The 19592-nt window shown below is 44.0% G+C and overlaps 1 protein-coding gene across 8 annotated transcripts; it reads right to left on the bottom strand.

The window, feature by feature from the left end:
- Positions 1 to 1006: 1006 nt before the first annotated feature.
- TGDS (TDP-glucose 4,6-dehydratase) lies at positions 1007 to 17299 on the bottom strand. Of its 8 annotated transcripts, none has more exons than XM_045839294.1 (13): positions 17115 to 17299; positions 15248 to 15314; positions 14170 to 14238; positions 12978 to 13068; positions 12214 to 12261; positions 11140 to 11282; positions 9932 to 10030; positions 8925 to 8984; positions 7587 to 7630; positions 6432 to 6597; positions 4006 to 4064; positions 2906 to 3033; positions 1009 to 1834 (listed from the first exon to the last, which is right to left on the bottom strand). In XM_045839294.1, the coding sequence occupies exons 1-13, from the start codon at positions 17198 to 17200 to the stop codon at positions 1743 to 1745; spliced, it is 1152 nt and encodes a 383-aa protein (XP_045695250.1). In that variant the 5' UTR covers positions 17201 to 17299; the 3' UTR covers positions 1009 to 1742. The 8 variants fall into 8 exon arrangements, with proteins under 8 accessions (XP_045695253.1, XP_045695255.1, XP_045695256.1 ...); XM_045839295.1 differs by having other exon boundaries at positions 1011 to 1834; positions 2906 to 3003; XM_045839297.1 differs by lacking the exon at positions 14170 to 14238 and having other exon boundaries at positions 1007 to 1834.
- Positions 17300 to 19592: the final 2293 nt, after the last annotated feature.

The following is a 19592-nucleotide window of genomic DNA, read 5'->3' on the forward strand; positions in this document are numbered from 1 at the left end:
ATAGGGAGGATTAATTTCTTTTAAACTTTTTTGCATTAAAAAAATAAACTGGTTTTCCATTATATGTTCCTAATGTCTGTCAAGGTTATCTCCTGAGATTAGACAAACAATAAAGTGAAGGCATTAAAGTTGGAAATAAAAGTGTACACAAGTCCTGGCTGGGTGGCTCAGCTGGTTGGAGCATCGCCCTGTGCACCACAGGACTGTGACTTCGATTCCCAGTCAGGGCACATACCTAGGTTGCCGGTTCGATCCCCGGCCAGGGTGCATATGGGAGACAAGAAATCAATGTTTCTCTCTCATATCGATGTTTCTTTCTCTCTCCCCCCCACCTCCCTTCCTCTTTCTCTCAATTCAATAAACATATTCATGGGTGAGGAATTTTTTTCAAAGTGCACACAAAAATATGTGCAAGAACAAAGGACACAAAAAGTGTTATTTTGTCATCTACTCTCAGTGACCAAACTCCACGGACCATTTGCTCCCGGTCGGCCTTGTTTCTGCCTGTAACTGCTGGGCCCCTGAGCTCTCACCCCAGCCTCCCTTTGCCTGCTATCGTCTCCCTGTCTCCCAGGGCTCTGGGCTACCTCCAAGGGGCATTTTCCTTCCTGCGCATCTAAGGCCAGTGAAGCCCCAGTTCGCTTGCCCTCACTCTCTACTCCTGCCCGACCTGCTGCGGACTAGTCCCAATTCTGGCTCAATCTAACCATGTTCACAAATCTCCAAATTCTAGAGTTACCAGTGTTCAACTTCACTTCCTGTTTGTCAGGCAAATCCTCTGACTAATTTTGGGTCTGCTTGCCCTTCTCCCAACCTCCACTTCCTCAAGGTCCTTATTCCCCTCCTCCCCACTCCCCCACCACCTCTGCGCTCAGAACCCACCTTGCTTCCTACTTCACAGAGAAAACCACCATCACTCATGCACCGCAGCCAGAGAGTTGGGCATGGTTTTTGACTCTTTTCCATTTTTCAATGTAATATCCAATCAGTTACATTTCTCAAATCATCTTAGTCTTAGAGGAGAGAGGAATTAAAAATATGCAATCAAGTATTTTAAAATTTTTGTACCGCAAAATAAAAACATACATTACCCCCAAAAACAGACTCTATAATACATTAAAATATTGAATTTATAAATAAAATCATGATAAACATTAAGTACATAATACAATTTCCAATATGTGGTTACTTACACAGAGTTCAATGACTGATTTTGAAAATATAAAAACTACGTCTTTGTTTTAAAAAAACATTTAACTTAATATTGCAAAATTATCCAAAATTAAAAAGTGCTTCCATTTGGTCCCACTTTCAAAGCTCACGTGGCACGAGAGCGCACCTTTAAAAAAAGATGAATCAGGGCACACCATCGCGCGCCGTCTAAAAAGGAAAACCCCCGAGACTTCTCAGGCAGCGGGAGACGAGGGCACAGCGGTCACAGCCGGCCCGAGCTCCGCGTCCTCGCTCCCAGATGTGGGGGGGAAGCTCCCCTCCGGCCCACGCCTGCGCAGGGCTCCGTCTGTGCCTCCTGGCTCCCAGCCCAGAGAAGGCTCCGGAAAGAATGTTCATATTCAAATCCTACTCGAATACTTAAACTCTTCTCAAGATGGGCAAAATTTCTGCATTTTATACCAAAAGTCAGGCATCTAGTTCCAAAGGAAAACAAGACACTTCATTTGGTCGCTTGACTTCACATCACTCGTTGAGGTAGGGTAAGGCTCCTCCTTCTCCAAAAGCTCCGTCTACACAAACGGCGGCTGTGCCTGCGCCGGGAAGGGCTCTAATGCCTTTTCCGCGTTCTTCCAGTTGTGAAAATTCTCTCTGTACCACTCAACTGGTAGGGAAGGAAACAAAAGACAAGGACCAAAATTAAAAAACCAAACGTCAGTGCACCAGAATTCACCGGGTTCCCGTAAGGAAGAGGAGTCCTGCCCGACAGCTGACCAGCGGCCAAGGGCGGCGCGATGACGACAACAGTTCGATTTGGAACTGACAATGAGAAACATTTCATCATCTGAAAATTCAGATCTAAAAAACCAACTGTTTTTTTTAACTTCAAAAGTATTATATTGAATTTGCTGGTATAAGTATTTAAGACATTCTCATTTGAAGAAGTCCAGGGAGAAAGGGAGATAAGCCATTTGTACTGGTTTTAAAGTTACAGAAAATAAGTGTGGTATTTTATTCATGCAGATGCAGCAATACTGCAGTACAGGCATAGTGAGATGATGTGAGTTTACTTCTGTTAATATGTGAAATTATTTTATCTTGCTATACTAGCCTTAAAGTTTTTTTAGTTAAAAAATAATCTTCTAATTTGCTTTTTAAAATGTAACACTAGTATTTTGTATTTTAAGCTCTGAATCAAGACTTTATGTTTGAATATATTTTTTCTCATGAGTACGTTTCTAAATAGAACTTTAACATACATACACTTATATACATTTATTTTAATAGATTTTCTGCACATGGTCAATTTGCCTCCTATTTAATATAAAAAGACTCAACACTTACAGACTGTAACTATATATTTCATCAAACCTAAGATGTCACTTAAGATGGACCATTGTTTTACATACCAAAAAAAGAAAAAAGTTGCAATAACTTTAACATGTGAGTGACTGTAAAACACACACCTTCCAAGGGTATGAAAAGAATAAGGAATGCACACCCGAGAATCAATGAAACAGGAATCTGAAAAGTGCCAGTAAGATATAGGAGGGCAGATCAGAAGTTACTCTATGAAATTCAAGAGGCTTAGGAAATATATTAAATATAACAATTTGAAAAGTAAAAATGATTCATCAAAATATCCCACTGAATTTGTAGTGTTCTAAAAATAAACTACTTTTTCTTTAAAATTTTCTGAAACCCTCAGCACCTAAGGGACCAAGTCACAACATACTTGTTTTCTTTATTCCTTCTTTCCAAGGCACTTTGGGTCTCCATCCCAAGCCGTGTATCTTCTCTGACTTCATTGGATACCTCATGTCATTGGTGGGTCTTGGGAAACGAAACAGATTTAAAATGACACTGTGGAAATATATTTATACATCTGAGTATTATGAGAAATAATGTATCCTTGCATCTCGACCATAATTTAATTAAAAAAAATTCTCTTTGATAACATGATCATAGAACATTTGTAAAATAAAGTTTTTTTTTTAAGATTTTTTATTTATTCACTTTTAGAGAGGGAAAGGAGAGAGACAGAGAGAGAAACATCAATGTGCGGTTGCTGGGGGTTATGGCCTGCAACCCAGGCATGTACCTTGGCTGGGAATCGGACACTTTGGTTCGCAGCCCGCGATCAATCCACTGAGCTACGCCAGCCAGGGCCATAAAGTATTTATTTTTAAAAAATTAGCCCTGGCTGGTGTGGCTCAGTGGACTGAGCACCAGCCTGCAAATCCAAAGGTCACAGGTTTGATTCCCAGTGAGGGCACAGGCCTGGGTTGTGGGCGAGGTCTCCAACCGGTGATGTTTCTCTCCCTTTCTCCCTCCCTTCCCCTCTCTGTAAAAATAAATAAATAAAACCTTTAAAAATATTATCTATAACCCCAGATACCTAACACTCCCCACGGCTTGTCCTGTTCTTATCTCAGCACAGTCTAGCTATGAATGCAGTGGATAATACCTACGTGTCTGAGGAATGAGTCAGCAAACACACACAAACTTATCAGGGCTCTTGGGTTCCACACCCTGGGCCGGGTACTTTGTGTTTATAATCAAACCCTAAAATTCTTGTTAAACAGCAAGATGGTCTTTTCTCTATTTCACACTCGAGGAAACCTCAGCCTTGGAAAGGGTCAATAACTTTCTTTAAATCACAGAGTTAGCAAGTAAGAATGTTACACTTTATTTGTACGACATTTATAATTAGGAAAATATTTTAGTAGGAAACTCAAAACGAACCAACTGGTTTTGGCCCATTCCCTGTATTTTATAATTCTGCGAGCACCTCAGGTCTCACAGTCTTTCCCGGTGTTTGCACTTGGTACCCACCTGTCACTGACATAATCAACCCAGCGTTCCGTTTCAGACTCCGACTTGGTCTCCTTGATCTGTCGAAACGGAAAAGGCTTTGAGTCCAATTATAAAATGAGACCAGAGAACAACAAGGTATTCCCTGGCAGAGTCAAAGGGTGAGAAGTCCAACCCCCTCAAAGCTGCGGAGACAGCTGAGACGAACAGCGTTTCAGTAACACCATCTGTACTTTACGGCCCAAATTCTACCTGAAGCTCAGTTAATACACGATGTATACTATGGCAGAAAATGCATTTGTTTGGCTTTTGGTTATTACTCAGTGTGATATTGTGATTTATAATAAGAAACACAGGCTTGGTCGTCACCCCCGTTCCTGGCACTGGTTCTAGGAGTAGAACACTTGAGATTTCCTAAGTGATGAGATAAAGTCTTCCTGCTGTTTACAGCAGCCCCTTCCAACCACACCGGAGTTCACGTTCGTGTCTTTGGGGAAGTCCATAAGGTGGGGCACTGGTTTTCTGGGGAACCAACCATGTGATTAGAGGCACAGAACTCAGGCCTACTCCCTTCATACCCAGGAGAGGGCAGGAGGCTGGGTCAGTCACCCATGGCCAATGAGTCAGTCAATCATGCCTACTTGACAAGACTCCATGGAGAGCTCCCAGCCTGCTAAGGTGCTGGGAGAGGGCATGCCCACAGAGTGTGTGCACACTCCATGCCCCTTCCCTCATGCCTTGTTGACCTTACGTGTGTCCTCCATCTGGCTGTTCCTGAGTTATATAGCCTTCGTAATACAAGTTCTGTCCAGAAAAAGCCCAGCCATTGTTAGTATAATGAGAACGGTTTGGTGGCATCGATGTCACCTGGCAGCCAAGGACAGTGGACTGGAATGTGCATGTGTGAACAATGACAACTTCACTGTACTAGTCAGTGGGGGTGGGAGATGCTGCTGAGTGAGCACGTGCACTGTGTGACCACAGTGCATTCACATCCAAAATGTCACATTCAAAATGACTGAGTGAGTAGAGCAATGAATCTGCATCAAATTTTGTGCTAACCTTGAACATTCCTCCACAGAAACTATTCAGATGATTCAGAAGGCCACAGCTATGGACTACTGGTGACTGGCAGCTTCATCCCGACAACTCCCCCCACTCATGCATCATGTCTCATGCACTTTTTTGGTGAAACATCAAATCACCCAGGTGACTCAGCCACTCTACAGCCCAGACTTGGTGCCCTGCGACTTCTGGCTTCTCCCAAAACTAAAATCACCTTCGAAAGGGAAGGGACTTCAGACCATCGGTAGCATTCAGGAAAATGCCATGGGGCAGCTGATGATGACTGGGAGAACTGTGTGAGGTCCCAAGGTGCCCACTTTGAAGGGGACTGAGGTGTCACTGTCCTAAGTGCAATGTTTCTTGTATCTTGTGTAAGATACAATAAATGTCTCTCTTTCACATTACATGGCTGGATACCTTCTGGGCAGAACTTGTAAACCCGTAATCTAGGAAGTAAACTGCTGTTTTCCCCAGTTCTGTGAGCCACTCAGCGAATCACCTCCAATTTATCACTGGCTGGTCAGGAGCACAGGGACAGCCAGGCCTCACAACTGGTATCTGAACTGAGGGCAGTCTCGTGGGGCCGGGTGCTGTCTCCAGGCAGGTCACATCAGAACGGAGCTCCACTGCAGGACACCCCGCTGGCGTCGGGGTGGAACACCCACGCTAGGAGCACAGCGCATTCTGATGACAGTGCAGAGGCAAACAAGTTTCCCAATATGCTCAGCCTTCCTCTCTACTGAGTCCCGAGGTTTTTTACGACTGATATTCAGAAATACACACCTACACTCACGACCACAATTATTTATATATCATTCCATTGTTGCTTGATTTTAGGGCACCACCTCACATTTCTGAAATTGAAGTAAGTCTTTTACTGGGTGCGCACACTTAACCTCCTGCGGGGTTTTCCCTGAAAAGACTGCTGCTGGACGGGTGACACAGCCTCACACGACGTGTCCCAGCACAGACGGTGCCGGCAGTGCTCTCCCGCCTTCTCTGTCCCGGGGGACACGTGAACTAACGGCTAAACTCCTGCGGCACGCCGACAAATGTATTACGCTTTTCGCTGATCTGACGAAAAACAGGTATGATTTTGATTCGCTTACGCCGGACGGCTAATGCTGTGCTGGCTGCTGCCATGTTTTTATCTGACAATCTACGGGGAGAGGGGCCAGTGCCCCGACTAAAGAGTCAGGTGCTGCGTGTTTGAAACCTGCGGTGGCACACCGCTGGAAACTCGCTGGCGTGCGTAATTACAAATGTCACTGATCAAACTTCACTTTTCACCAAATAAACTGCAAACGGCTGGCTCTGCCTGAAGCGGTGACCGGCCGCTGCCCCGAGGGACGGACGACCTTGAAGCGCGCGCGCGCACGCACCAGCTGGATGAGCTCGCGGGCCAGCTGCAGCACCGACATCTCGAGGCTGCTCCCGATGTTGTAGATCTCCCCGGGCTCCCCCTTCTTGAGGACGGTGAGGAAGGCTTCCACGACATCGGTAGCATACAGGAAGTTCCTCGTTTGAAGCCCTGACCCATGGATGCAGCTAAGAAGGTTGGATAAAAGGGCATCATAAAATGTCAAAAGTAAGCTCTCCCAAGCCACAGCGAGGCAACAAACAACTGGGTACAGCTCCAGAAAAGCCAATTCCCGTGGCGATCCTGGAGACCTCAGACTGCAAACACCCCATCGCGACTTTGCTGAATCTTATCCCGAGTTCTTAAACGATCTCCAGCCCTGCTGAGGGTGCTCAGTAGGACAGCGGCAAACGTGTAAGTGACCCCCGAGAGAGATTTTTTCATCAACTGTATGCCTTAGGTTCATTTTGAAGAAATATCTACAGTTCTATGAATTAAATCTTCTCAAAAAGTTATATAAAGATAGATGTCAAATTTTACGGGATCACTAAAAGCTCCAGGATAAATCACTTGAGAACTAAACTTTTCTTCTGCCACTATTTATCCCCGCTTTACCCTCTTCATCCTCCCCTACCGCCCCGCCCCCGCCCCCGGTAATCACCATACCGTTGTGTTTATAAGTCGCTTTGGGTTTTCTGTTTTTGTTTTTGCTCAGTCCCTTCACTTAAGAACTGAAATTATCTTAGTAAATACACTGTAAAGACGAATTACAGATCATACTTATTTAAAAACCTCGCCCTGGCCGACACGGCTCAGAGGGCTGAACACGGCCCGTGGACCAAAGGCTCGCGGGTTCAGCGCGCAGTCCGGGCGCAGGCCCGGGCCGAGGACGGGGTCCCCGGCTGGGGGCCTGTGAGAGGCGACCCACGGGTGCTTGCCCCTCGCATCGCTGTTCCTCCCCCTTCCCTTCCCCCTCCTCCCCCCCTCTAAAAGTACATACATGATTTAAAAACAAGAAACCATTACACTGACTGTAGAAGGAATTCTTAAATTTGTTGAGACATCCAATTCTGTGGCCTCCAATACTAAGACTTTATGATTTTCAAGAAAGACTGTCAGCAAATAACTAACAACATATCAGAGAAACATCTGGGTACAAAGGTGAATAATAACATACCATTTCCTGTTGTGCTGTAGTAAAGATATAAATTTTGGAATAACCTAAAAGAATATTTAAATATCATTTCAGACTTTGGGAATTTGCTCACTAATATGTATTTGCACTCATAAGATTAAAACATTGTTATTGTTAAGAAATATACATATAGATACACTCCAATTATTATCAGCTGTTCAAGAAAAACCTATTATAACTTTGATAAGTGAAAGAACTCTAAGATCGCTTCCTATTTCACAAAACAAGTTAACTGCTACAAAAATATAAAAAGAAAACAGTATGAACAGTGGAACATGTTTATACTGTTTTCAGAAAATGTCTTTGTGAACAACTGCTTTCATCACAAATCTCACTTTTGTGCTGATTTTTACAAGAGCAGGAATCTTATTTAGTTATTGCTTTAAATACAACACCTACTCAGTAAGTGCCTGGGAAATCAATTCTTTAAAAAACTACATTCCAGCGCTTTGGATTCAAAGAAAATTTATGTTAAACAGAGCAAGACAAATTATTACATTTATAATAAACCTGTTGAAGATACTATATAAACTAAGTGAAGTAGGTATTACTACCAGCAGACCATGACAGGGGCCCTTCCCTCACCTGGGAAAACAGGTGAGCGCATCCGGCAGGGGAGTGAGATGTGGCCCAGTCTGTAGACTCAGGCAGAGGGCGGGCACTGGTCGCTGACACGTGGGTTCAGTGACACAGAGCCAGGCACTCTCGGCCTCCCCCTGCACTGCTCCCCTCACCACTCGTGCCGCTGTGGGGCCCTATTTCCGAAGTGCCCTCTGAGGTCACTGAGCCCCTCGGGACTCCCCAACTGGAGCGACCGACCTGGCATGCGCTGTCTGCGCCCACCTGGAAAGACTCTGTCCCACGCTGGTGCCCCACTGCCGTGGGGTCTGAGAGATGCCTGCACAGGCTTCCCGCCCCACGCCCTGCCCCGAGTCTCCCTCCGCACAGCCCGACACACTGGCCTGACTGCACACCCGGTGTCTGAACGGTGCGGGAGGCAGCGCAGGCAGAACCCCCCCCCGCCCCCCGGTGCTGGGGAACCCTGCACAGTACAAGGCGCTCTCACACTCCTCGTCTCACCGGAGCCTCCAAACTCCTGCCTGATCGTACCGCTACTCCTCAATTTAGAGGTGGCGCTCAAAGGGCCTGACTTAAGCTTGAATGTTCAAACTTGAAACCAGGTCTGCATGTGGCCTATGTAACATTCATAGATTACGTATCATTACTAATTACATAAATTCTGAACAAATAACTGGAGAGGCTATTATAAGTAGTAAGTTCCCATCACTAACACACACTAAATTCAGAAGTAAAATGTACCTTTTCTGGGTATTGGTGTGGTCCATAGACATTGCTGCTCCTCGTGATGACAACTGGAAACTGAGAGCAGTAAGAATTGAGAGAAGGGAAAGGTCCTGAATGATGATTACCTAAAGTTAAAGTTCTAAAACATGACACTTCTGGCTAAATGATTCCTCACACCGCGAGGACAGAAGTGAGGGGACTTTTTCTCATGTGAGGCCCCTGAACAGACAGGAGACGACAGGATTCAGACAAAGGCAGGAGTTCCAAAGGGAAGGGGAGGAATTTGTCCTTCACTGGGACAAGGGGAGGATAAATGCAGATGAAGGCAGGTTTCTAAGTCTGACGGAAGAAAATTAAGGACATTTCCAGCTGGTTATTTCAGAGACTGCCTCTAAGACTCTAGGTTTGGTTAGATGTTCAACTTCAAGTCGGCTTCCCCTGCTGAACCAGCCCTTACAAATAAAAAACCTGCCACGAAAAGAAAAGAGGAGACCCCGCCGTCTGCCCCGGGCTTGCCCCTGTGGCCCAGCCCCTCGGCACTCCCGGGAAAGGGCAGTGCGGAGGCACACGCGGGTGTTCGAGTCGGTGACTCGGGTCGGCTAAGACCCTCAGACTGACACCACAGAACCCCCCCCCCGGGAACCTGCCTCCTACTCACAAGGCACCAAGGGAGGTGGGCCGGGCAGGGAGGGGCGCGCGGGGGAGCTGGAACCTGCCCTGCCTCCGCCTGCCTCCACTCAGAACAGGGCTTGTCGCTAGAGCCGTCACACTCGGCCTGTCACTGAGCAGGAAAAGCACTCTCGTGTACGCACACGCCAGCCCTGAAACGGGGAACTGAGGAAGCAGCAGGTCCTACTTTGTCCGCATGGTACAGAAAGTCAGTTGTTTAGAATTCCTTAATCTATACCTTTCCCCAGTATCTGTCCTCTACCCTAGAAGTGAAACACTGCTAAGGCTAACTTGAAGTTTAATCGCCTAAGCCCAAAGAAAAATGATTTGAGAGTTTTTAAGTCGGTTCTTACTTTGTATCGTTCCCAGTAGGACTGCACAAAACACTCGGCGGCTGCTTTGGAGGACGCGTAAGGATTTGTGGGTTGCTTGGGCGAAGACTCATCAAACTCCTAATTTTAATAAGATACATTTAAAAATAAATGTCATGCATACTTTCTAAGTAGAAAAATCAGAAAATATTATTACAAACTTGAAATGCTAATCACTACGTTAAAAAAAACAGTCATGAACCCCAACTATGTGCCCAGCATTTTTCCCAGCGCTTGAACGTACTGCAGAGTAACCTATTCCAAGTTCTCGACCACCCCGTCAGGCAAGAGGCAGAAGGGCAAGTGCAGAGGCCCTGAGACAGAAGTGCGTTCAAAGGAGCTACAGGGAGCTCCGTGAGAGGGGGGAGACGTGGGGGATGAGGCTGGAGGGCTGGGGAGGCCAGAACACGTGGAGCCCTGGGGCCCAGCGCCGGAACACTAGCAGAGTGAGAGCGCGGGGATGTCACGGCCTGCCTTACACTTCACAGATCATCCTGGCTACCCCGTCACTCCTGCTGTGGCGTGACAACGCACAAGGAGGAGTAAGACAGCCTCACAAAAACGGCCAGGAGAACGGAAAGTGGCTGCTGCTCAGAGCTGGGACTGTGGACTGGAAAGTGGTCAGGATCTGCTTTTTCTCAGTGTAAGTATTTTCGAACGACTTGATTCTTTTTCACATGAGTTTTGGTAAAAATAAAATAATAAAACAGGATGAGGTCACTGCTGACCACGAAAAATACAAACTGGAAAACGGAGCCATCCGTTTGCATAAAATGAGTGCGACACTCACGAACGACCGGGCGAGGGGAACGGGTTCCCGTCTCTGCAGGAGTTGCCGCACACTCAGCCGGCACGGGCAGTGTGCCGCAGCCTGGCGCCCACGAGCTTTGGCCGTGGGAATGCCATTCACCGTGTGTGCAAGACTGGGACACGCAGATGAAATCGGCTGCTCTCTTGTAAAGTACTGCCGGTCAAAGGTCAAATCACACACACGCCTGCCCTCAGATGACTGCTGGGCCGGTGGGGCGGCGCCGTCGGATCGAACGGAAGGCACGATGGCAGGACACGCGGACAGCCCCACCAGGATGAGCAACCGGAGGATGGTGAAACAAGCCCAGAGCAGGCCTTACTGAGACAGGCTTGCTCCCCGGTCCACGGGAAGCCGGCGGGCGGGCGTTTCCTGCACTCACCTTGTCGAGGCTGCCGCCGTACACCTCGTCTGTGCTGACGTAGATGAACTTCTCCACCCTGGCTTCGTGGGCTGCACTCACCAGCACGTGAGTGCCGTACACATTGACATAGGTGAACTCGAAGGCACGCACAAATGAAAGATCTAAAAAACAGAGAAAAAGCTAGAACGGTTTCACCCTAGGGACAGAACAAATACCAGAGTTGATAACAGATAAGTCAAGTTAAAGTATCTAAGGTCTTTGTGTTACTTGGGAGGTGAGCAGAGGTTTTGACAGACTTTAGGCTTTGGTAAGCCAATTACACATGTTATAATTTCTAGGGAAACCACTCACAGAATGCAGGCAGAATATGTAACTTCCAAGCTAGTAGAGGAAGAAAAATAGAATAAGAAAAGCTCCTCAGTCAAGCCCTTAAATGAGCAAGAATTTTTTAAGGTATTTTTTAAAAGGCGTGGAAGAATTATTTTAAAAAGAATTTAAAAAGAAACAAGCAGAGAAACAGAACTGGTGAGAAAAACAGAGAGCACATAATAAGACGAAAGGAATAAATCCAAACAGATCAACAAACTCAGTGTTTAGGGGAACTACCAAGGGTGGTCAGACTAGATGAAAGAAAATCCAAACATAAGTTGTTTATAAGACACACAGCTAAACCACAAAGTCAGAGAAAGGTTGGAAATAAAAAGATAGAAAAAGACATATCATAAAGATAACACCAAAGGAGAGGTGACACAGCTATATTAATGTCAAACAAAACTGATGTCAAGGCAGTACACATCACCAAGGAAGAAAGATCATTTCATAAGGATAAAAAGTTCAATTCATCAGAAATAGACAGGAGATCTGGAGATCATGATCAGCCAACTTAACACAAGAAATGTGTAATCACAATGTACTCGACATTTGCAGATGGCACATTCTTTTCAATACACGTGAAAAGAATACACATGGGTAAGAATGTTCACGGTAGTACTGCTGAGAATTGCCCAAAGCGTAAACAACCCAAATGTCCATCAGTAGTGGAATCGATACACAAATTGTGGTATATACTGAGAATGAAATATTTTATCTCACCGAAAATGAATAAATCACACCCACACTCAGCTACATGGATGAGTCCAGCTGGGTGGAAAAAGCACAACCAAAAAACCTACACGTTATTTTATATATAAATTTTTATAACATTTTAAAAAACAGGCAAAACCTATCCTATTTCTGAATAAATAAACAGACAGCAAAACTACAGAGAAAACCAAGGGAAATGGTAACTTTGAAGTCAGGTTAAAGCAGTAGTAACACTACAGCTAAAGAGGGCTCAGCAACATTCTGTCTTTTGCTTAGGTCATGGCTACAAAGGTGTTCGCAGTATCAGCATTCACTTAATCTTCCTTCTAAATTCTTCTGAGTATTTGTATCTCACACTATAAAATGCTAGACAAACGATGAGAAGAATCTCAGATGAACAAACAAGTACAATTATATACTGTTCAAATGTGCATCCAATGCCCAACTTAAAAACAACAAACACAGTTTGAATGTCCGTCTGCCCAGAAGTAATCGCTGCGCTGAATCTGGCTAAACTCACGGTTTTGAGAGAGTGTTCAGGGTTATAGTTCAACCTCCCTGAACAGAAATGACCTGAACAACGACAGCGATCTCAGTGGTACAGAGACCGCTGGCTTGTTCTCTGGTAGAGCACGGTACGTGCTCTTTCAGAGACACACACACACACACAGGTACCCGCTCATTCAACCCCAGGACTGCACTTCGACGCGGGCTCATCAGCAACTGGAGGAAACAATGTGCCTGTTGTAACTGTAACACAAAACGATGCTCACCGACATGTGTTTGTGCTGCGAAATGCAGGACCATGTCTATTTTCTCTGTTTCAAACAGCAGCTTCACAAAGTGAGGATCACATATGTCGCCCTGTATGAGACCGAACATGAAAACACTGAGTTTCATCGCACATGCCCGTTCGTAAGAACCATTCTACTGCAGGAACCACAAAGAAAAATGATAAGAGAAGAATTCATTCTCTCCTCCCTGGTTTAAGAGAGCATATCTTAAAAATTCAACTGAGGGCTAGAGTAAGTATGGTAATGAATGACGCATCTTTTTCAGCATCCTAGGATATAAAATACTCAATTCAAAAATTTTGTTGCAAATTAATGCCTAAAATATTTTATTATGCACTAACTACTACAAAGGACTTGCCAACCTAAGATCATTAAGTTAACAGGAAACTTTTTAAACATATTTTCAAGAGTTTGAGATAAACATTATTGAAATGTACTTAAAGTACATGTTACAACTGGAATGATGTTTTGAAAAATCTGTTTAATCACAACTAAGTAAATTTATGAGTACTTTTGTTATATGTATAGTTCCAAAAATGTGTATCCTCAATAATCCTTTGGTGACTGAAGGAAACCCTTTCTTCATACAGAACAGAATTATGAAATGTTTTCTCAGTATATTCTTTAAGATTCATGATTAAATGAACCACTACAAAATAAAAATAAAAACAAAGCATAGGATAAATAGTTACACTTGCCATTAAAATTCCCCTTTGCAAATCAATGACCTGGCTCTCTGGTTTATACTTTGGACTCTTTTGGGAGTGGCTAGTAAGAATCAGTCTTCCAGAACCAATCCATTAACTCTCACGGGAGAAGACCATGCTACAGGCTGTATGGCGGGCTTTTTCGCTGTTGTGTGGCCTAAGTCACACCCCACTTTATGCCAGTCTTTCAAAATCCCAGCAAGGCCTTATTTAGAAGCATAGTGAGGACCTAAAAGAATCCCAAACCATGTGAGTTCAATCAGCTACTCACAGATCTGCTGAGACACCAAAAATCACATGTAACTTTATATGTGGTGTAGATCTACAGCATGTGGTGCTTCTGGAAGCTAAAAGGTTTTTAATTAGCATGCTTTCCAAGCCCACGTCACGCAAGTGTGGAAGGAAGATACAATATCTGAGTAACTAAAGACACCGTATAATAATTATATAAGAAACTATCATACCTGTATAAATTTGTAGTTTTGTTTGTTACAAATGGTTTCAAGATTCTTCAAGCTTGCACAGTAATCCAGCTTAAAATATTCAAGGGGAAGGGAGGGTGGAGAAACAACACAAAAAGAGATGATAGCTTTTCCTAGAAAATACCAATTTATTGTAAAGATGTTCTGATTATAGTGCAAGAACATGTCTTCTCAAGGTGTTTGCACTTTGTATTTTTAGATGTTTCTAATATATTAAAGTAAAAACCAAACAAAAAATATAATTTGTTAATGTTTCAAAATTTTTTTAAAAAATTAGTTGTTATAAACCTCTCCTTTAAAAAGTTTTTCCACCCAGATTTGCCTCCAGCCCCCAGGGGCTAGAAAAGTTTACCATTCCTCACTGAAGAAGAATCAGCGGTTGAAGACAATTACTCCTGTGTCACACATTGTAACTCATTACACTTTTTCCTGAGTAACCGGTGGTAAGTCAGTGGAAATGGAAGAAACTACTGCCCATCATATTAAGGCAGGTAAAAATTCCCGAGACTCACGGATTACCCTTTGACTAGACATTGTTACTATCACGTTTTATGAAATGAAAGTGACTACCTGCCTCTTGTGTCTAAAGTAAAAAATTCAGTGACTACCAATCCAGGCTTTCAGACTCTCTCGGGAGACTCCAATTATGACAGAAAAGTTCTCAAAATTAAATTAATTTATTTACATTTTAATTTTAAAAAATACAATCTTCCATGAGATGGCGGTTATAAAATCAAAGAATAAAGTCAAATAATTTGGAATATTCCAACTCCAAAAAAGGTTAATAATCACAAGATTACACTAAATATTAAATTTAGGGTGAAGATTTTTTTTTTGGTAAAAATACTGCTCTTCAGACCTTTACTTTATGGGTTATCATAATAAATAAAAAAGTTTCAAAAGACTTTATGTAATATTAAATACAGCATGAATACATAACTATACAGGTCCCTAAGTTGCTGAAATGACTAAATAAAGAACTAAAATATCAGCATGACAGGATTCTAATACCTTTAAAAATGTAGATAACTTTCATGAAGCTCATTTTTATAAAACTCACCTTGTCTAGATTTATGATCATATAATTTGGATAATCTTCTACTAAAGAGACAATCACATGTGATGCACTATAAGAAAAAAGTATATCTTGTTAGTAAAAAATGTAATGATTTCCATAAATTCTTAACTGTTACCCTAAGCCATCAAGTATTAGGAAACTATTCAAAGATACCTTTACATTTTTCCAAGAAATATAACTACACTGAATAGACACACACCCACCCTTTTTACTAACCTTGCCAACAGATCAATATACAAAGCCTTATATTCCCTTTACACTATAGAGAAGAGTGAATTTACTGCCCCTGGGTATAAGAAAAGACTAGTTCAACCAAATGATCTGTCCATGCATGCTTTGAGTATGGGAGCAAAGCAGGATGATAAATATAGTGGTTGGTGGTCAGTGCAAATGGGCTATAATGTGCCTTTTCAGACTGTAGGTGTAACTATGTAAAAATTAAGTTAGTACAGGCATAGGAGTTGTCTGTGTCCATAGTAATTGCTAGCTCTTCGTACAAGAATTTGATGGTGTAAGCCGGGTGCGGGGCAGAGCGCAAGTCTCAGACTAAACCTGGTTTTCAAGGCTAACAGCTGACACCACCCTGAGTTCAATATCCACAGTGACTCCTAGGTTTGGGTTTCAGAGGACCCTGAAGTGCAAGGACAGGCACAGCTCAGTGAGATGACTCACCAGATTTTATCATATACACCACACAAGGACAGGATCAAGGGCAGCACCCAACCAAATCACAAACTCAAGAGTTTGTACCTGACAGCCCTTTCAGTGTTTTCTGAAAGTACCCTTCCTGGACCAGCAGTATCACCCCTGTACCACCCTGTTATGTCCATGCTCCTGCTGTCATTAAGTCAACCTTGCGGGCCTGATACCCTCCTCCAAGTCACTGTCAGATCAGAAGAGGAGATGTAACATGCTAATGGGCCGGTGGTGAGAGAGAGTCCCATGTTCCTCTTCTCCCGCTAGACATTGGGAGAGCTTCTTGTTTGTACTTATGCATTCAGCCATTCAACAATTACTGAAGACCTTTATAAAATGAGCCAGACATTCTCTTTGGTGCTGAAAAGAACAATAGTTTCTGCCCTCATTCAGTTTACATCCTTAAGTGGGGGTGCAAGCAATAAAAACAAGTAAACACAATACACAATACAATTTCAGGTAGTGATAAGTGTGTTAGTAGGGAGAGGGGTAGTTTAGATAGGGTGGTAAGGGAAGGCCTCTCTGAGGAGGTGATGCCTGAATACATGTCTGAATTGAATGATGCAAAAGGGGAAGCAAGTGTGAAGGCCTCAAGAAAGGAGGAAGGAACCTCGTACGTTCCACGGACGGCAAGGGGTCAGTCGGGAAGGCACAGAAAAGAAGGGGGTAGACTGGGAGGAGAGCGGATTGGAAAAGTAGTGCCAGGCACTTGAGACTCTTCAGGATATGGGAGTCTCGATTTTAGTCTAAGTCTGATGCACTTTCACTTAATAAACACTGACTTGTGAGGAACAGAAGCACTATGCCCAATTAGGATGCTACAGTAGTAGTCTAGGCAAAACCAACCAACCAACCAACCAGTAACCTGGGCTGGGGTAGAAGGGGAAGGGAGGTGAGGAGTGGCCGTGAGAATAGACTTTGGAAGCAGGGAGAGAGGACTTGCTGACTGCGGGTGGAAGAGGGGGCACAAAACGTTTAGTACCAAGAGAGAATGTTTAATTCAGCTGAATAAATAAACGTCTGGTCGTGCATTAAGACCCTCCCCTTATCAGGCACCCAAAGCTGGTCCCAAGTTGCCTAGAGCGAGCAGAGCCGCAAGAAAAGGTTGGGGTTTCTGGGGAGCCACTACTCGGCTAGCGACGCCGTTACCTACATGAAACCAGCACCCCCGGTCACCAGGACCCGCTTCGCAAAGCTGCTGGGAGGACCCGGGGGATCCACCCCACCCGCAGCCGACATCTCCCGGCTCAGCAGTGGCTGGCACCATAAAGCCACAGGTCTCGGCACCGCAGGGAGGTTCCACCGCGACCTTTTACGACGGGCGCAGTTTCCCCGACACGTTTACAGGGGCTGGCAGGGGCGGCTTCCGGAGCGTGGCGGACTTATCCCCGCCCCTTGGAGGGCTGGGCCGAACCCTCCGGTGCGCACACCCCCGCAGCGCCACTGCGCAGGCGCAGCTCTCTGCGCAGTCCCCTGGCTCGGTAGCTGCAGTTGTGGGTGTCTGGAAAAGTGGGCTTTGGCGCGTTGTGCGGGAGAGTGTCACCAGCATGAATTAGGCTTTACTTAGATGCACAAGTAGTCGGAGTTATGAATGATTACCTTCTTGTCAACCTTGTACTACAGCGATCTCCACAGGCACGCACCAGTTGTGTTGAGAACTCCCCAGGAGTTCTCTTGCAAAAGTCTAGAAATGGGAGGTTGGATTAGCCAAATGACCTTTTGCTGTTGTTGTTACGATTATTATTACAGATGTTCCCTAGATCCTACCCTCAGATCTTCTCCTACTCTGCCCCAGCCTCTATTCCTTGCTTTTCCCTGAATATGCCTGGCTGCTGTTTCCCCAGATGTCTGCCTAGTATTTACCCTTACTTGAATTCTCAGTTTGAATGTCGCCGTATTAGAGAGTCCTTCCTTGACCCCCCAAATTAAAATAGCAAGCGCTACTCCAGCCCTGCCGAACAGCTCTACCCTTTATTTTTCTCCGAAACAGTTATCAACATTTATGTTGAATTGCTTACTGTCCCTGCTCCATGAGGGCAGAGGCTGTTTCCTGATGTAATCCCAAAGCCGCAGGACCAAGCCTGGCACAGAATAAACCATCAGTGAGTATTATTAAGTAGGTGAATAAAAACCTTGTGGCTTTTTAAACAATGTGTGTTAGCAGTGCCTAAAAAGAATGGGAATACCCAGACATATAAAAGAGTCATTGGTAAGAACCTTTTCGTGGGCAAGTTAGTAGTATATGTGCAGAATTCAAATGTATGTATCCTATGATTCCCAAGTTCTATGATGGATAGTGTAGGTAATTACAGAAAAACACAGGTATGTTGATTGCTGAATTGCTCGTAGTGATGAAAAATGACAAAATATAAATGTATACTAATACTGTCACAGTTTTTAAGTTCAAGGGTTGATATATAGCCTTTAAAAAAAATGTACCACCATAGAATGAGGACCAAATTTATTGGAGTGGATACTTACGGTTTTATATGACCAGACTCCCCCGCCCTTTTTCATCTTCCCAACTTGACCCACTCTGGGCAGACCCCCAGATGGTCATGTGACTCACCCTACACCTATTGAAGCCTCTTCCTGGGATCTGGAATTGGACTAAGGTTCTAGGGTAGTCTGGTTGCTCTTCATGAACTCTAAGGACCTACACATTTTGGACTTGCTGGTGGCCATACTCACTCCAATGAACTGAGGAATCAAAAAAGCCTGTTTTCACCGAGAGGGAAAAACAGACTTGATAACAAAGAAAAGAAAGAGACAGAAAAAGAGGCCTCAGAGTATTCAAGGCCCATATTCTGATTTTTTTTTTTTGCAGGACCAATTTTATTCCTTTTCTTGGTTTGCAAATACCACATATAAATATATGCAAACACATGTCTGAAAGGACTCGCCCTAAACTATTAACAAGGGTTACCTTTGGGCATCAGGTCTAAGCAAGGAAAGGAGGGAATGAGGACTTGCATTTTTATTTCATATAATTTTGACCATGGTTCTTTTCTAAGCTACATAGAATTACTTTTATAATTAAAATATGATGTAGTTTTCACTGGGATGGGAGTAAAGGACAGAAAACTGAACTTGAACAATAATTAAAATAAAATTTTAAAAAATATATAATATAGTTATTAAAAATCTCATAATATTAATACCTTCAATTTATTCCTGGTGTACCAGAGATACCAGAAAATGCTGGCTATATGATAAGAAGTATTCCCCTAAGCTTTCTTTTCCTAAAAGGTGAGGTCCAGTGTGAGAATTTGCTTCTATGTAATAACGCTGGTAGTCTAATGAAAATAATTTGTATACATTCATTCATGGAATAATTTCAAGCTTCTACTCTTATAGAGACATAGTCTCTGACCAGCTGGAGCTTACAGTATAGTAGGGGATTCACATAAACCAATAAAGATTTAAAATACCTTGTGGCAAGTGCCTGTAAGGGTAGGGAAGTCGGGGCCTTTTCCCAGGGCATCCAGCACACACTTGGGGGTTTGAGAACGGTTCTAAAAGAGCCGTGGGAAAGAAGAGTAAAGTAGAGACAGGGAGGTGACCTGGAGATTGAGCAGTAGAGTAAGACAGGCATTCCAGCCAGAGGGATCTGCCAGGGTTGTAGGCCCAG

The sequence above is a fragment of the Phyllostomus hastatus genome, unplaced genomic scaffold (genome assembly GCF_019186645.2).
Source record: "Phyllostomus hastatus isolate PE091 unplaced genomic scaffold, TTU_PhHast_1.1 phas_contig_29, whole genome shotgun sequence".
Taxonomy (NCBI): Eukaryota; Metazoa; Chordata; class Mammalia; order Chiroptera; family Phyllostomidae; genus Phyllostomus; species Phyllostomus hastatus.

What these genes read in the sequence shown, in the direction of transcription:
- TGDS (XM_045839294.1), bottom strand. Translation starts at nt 17,200, where the DNA reads ATGTCGGCTGCGGGTGGGGTGGATCCCCCGGGTCCTCCCAGCAGCTTT. An exon ending in ACCGGGGGTGCTGGTTTCAT is followed by an intron (nt 15,315 to 17,114) that starts GTAGGTAACGGC and finishes TTTTTCTTATAG; the next exon opens with TGCATCACATGTGATTGTCT. An exon ending in AGAAGGAATAAAGAAAACAA is followed by an intron (nt 1,835 to 2,905) that starts GTATGTTGTGAC and finishes CTTCCCTACCAG; the next exon opens with TTGAGTGGTACAGAGAGAAT.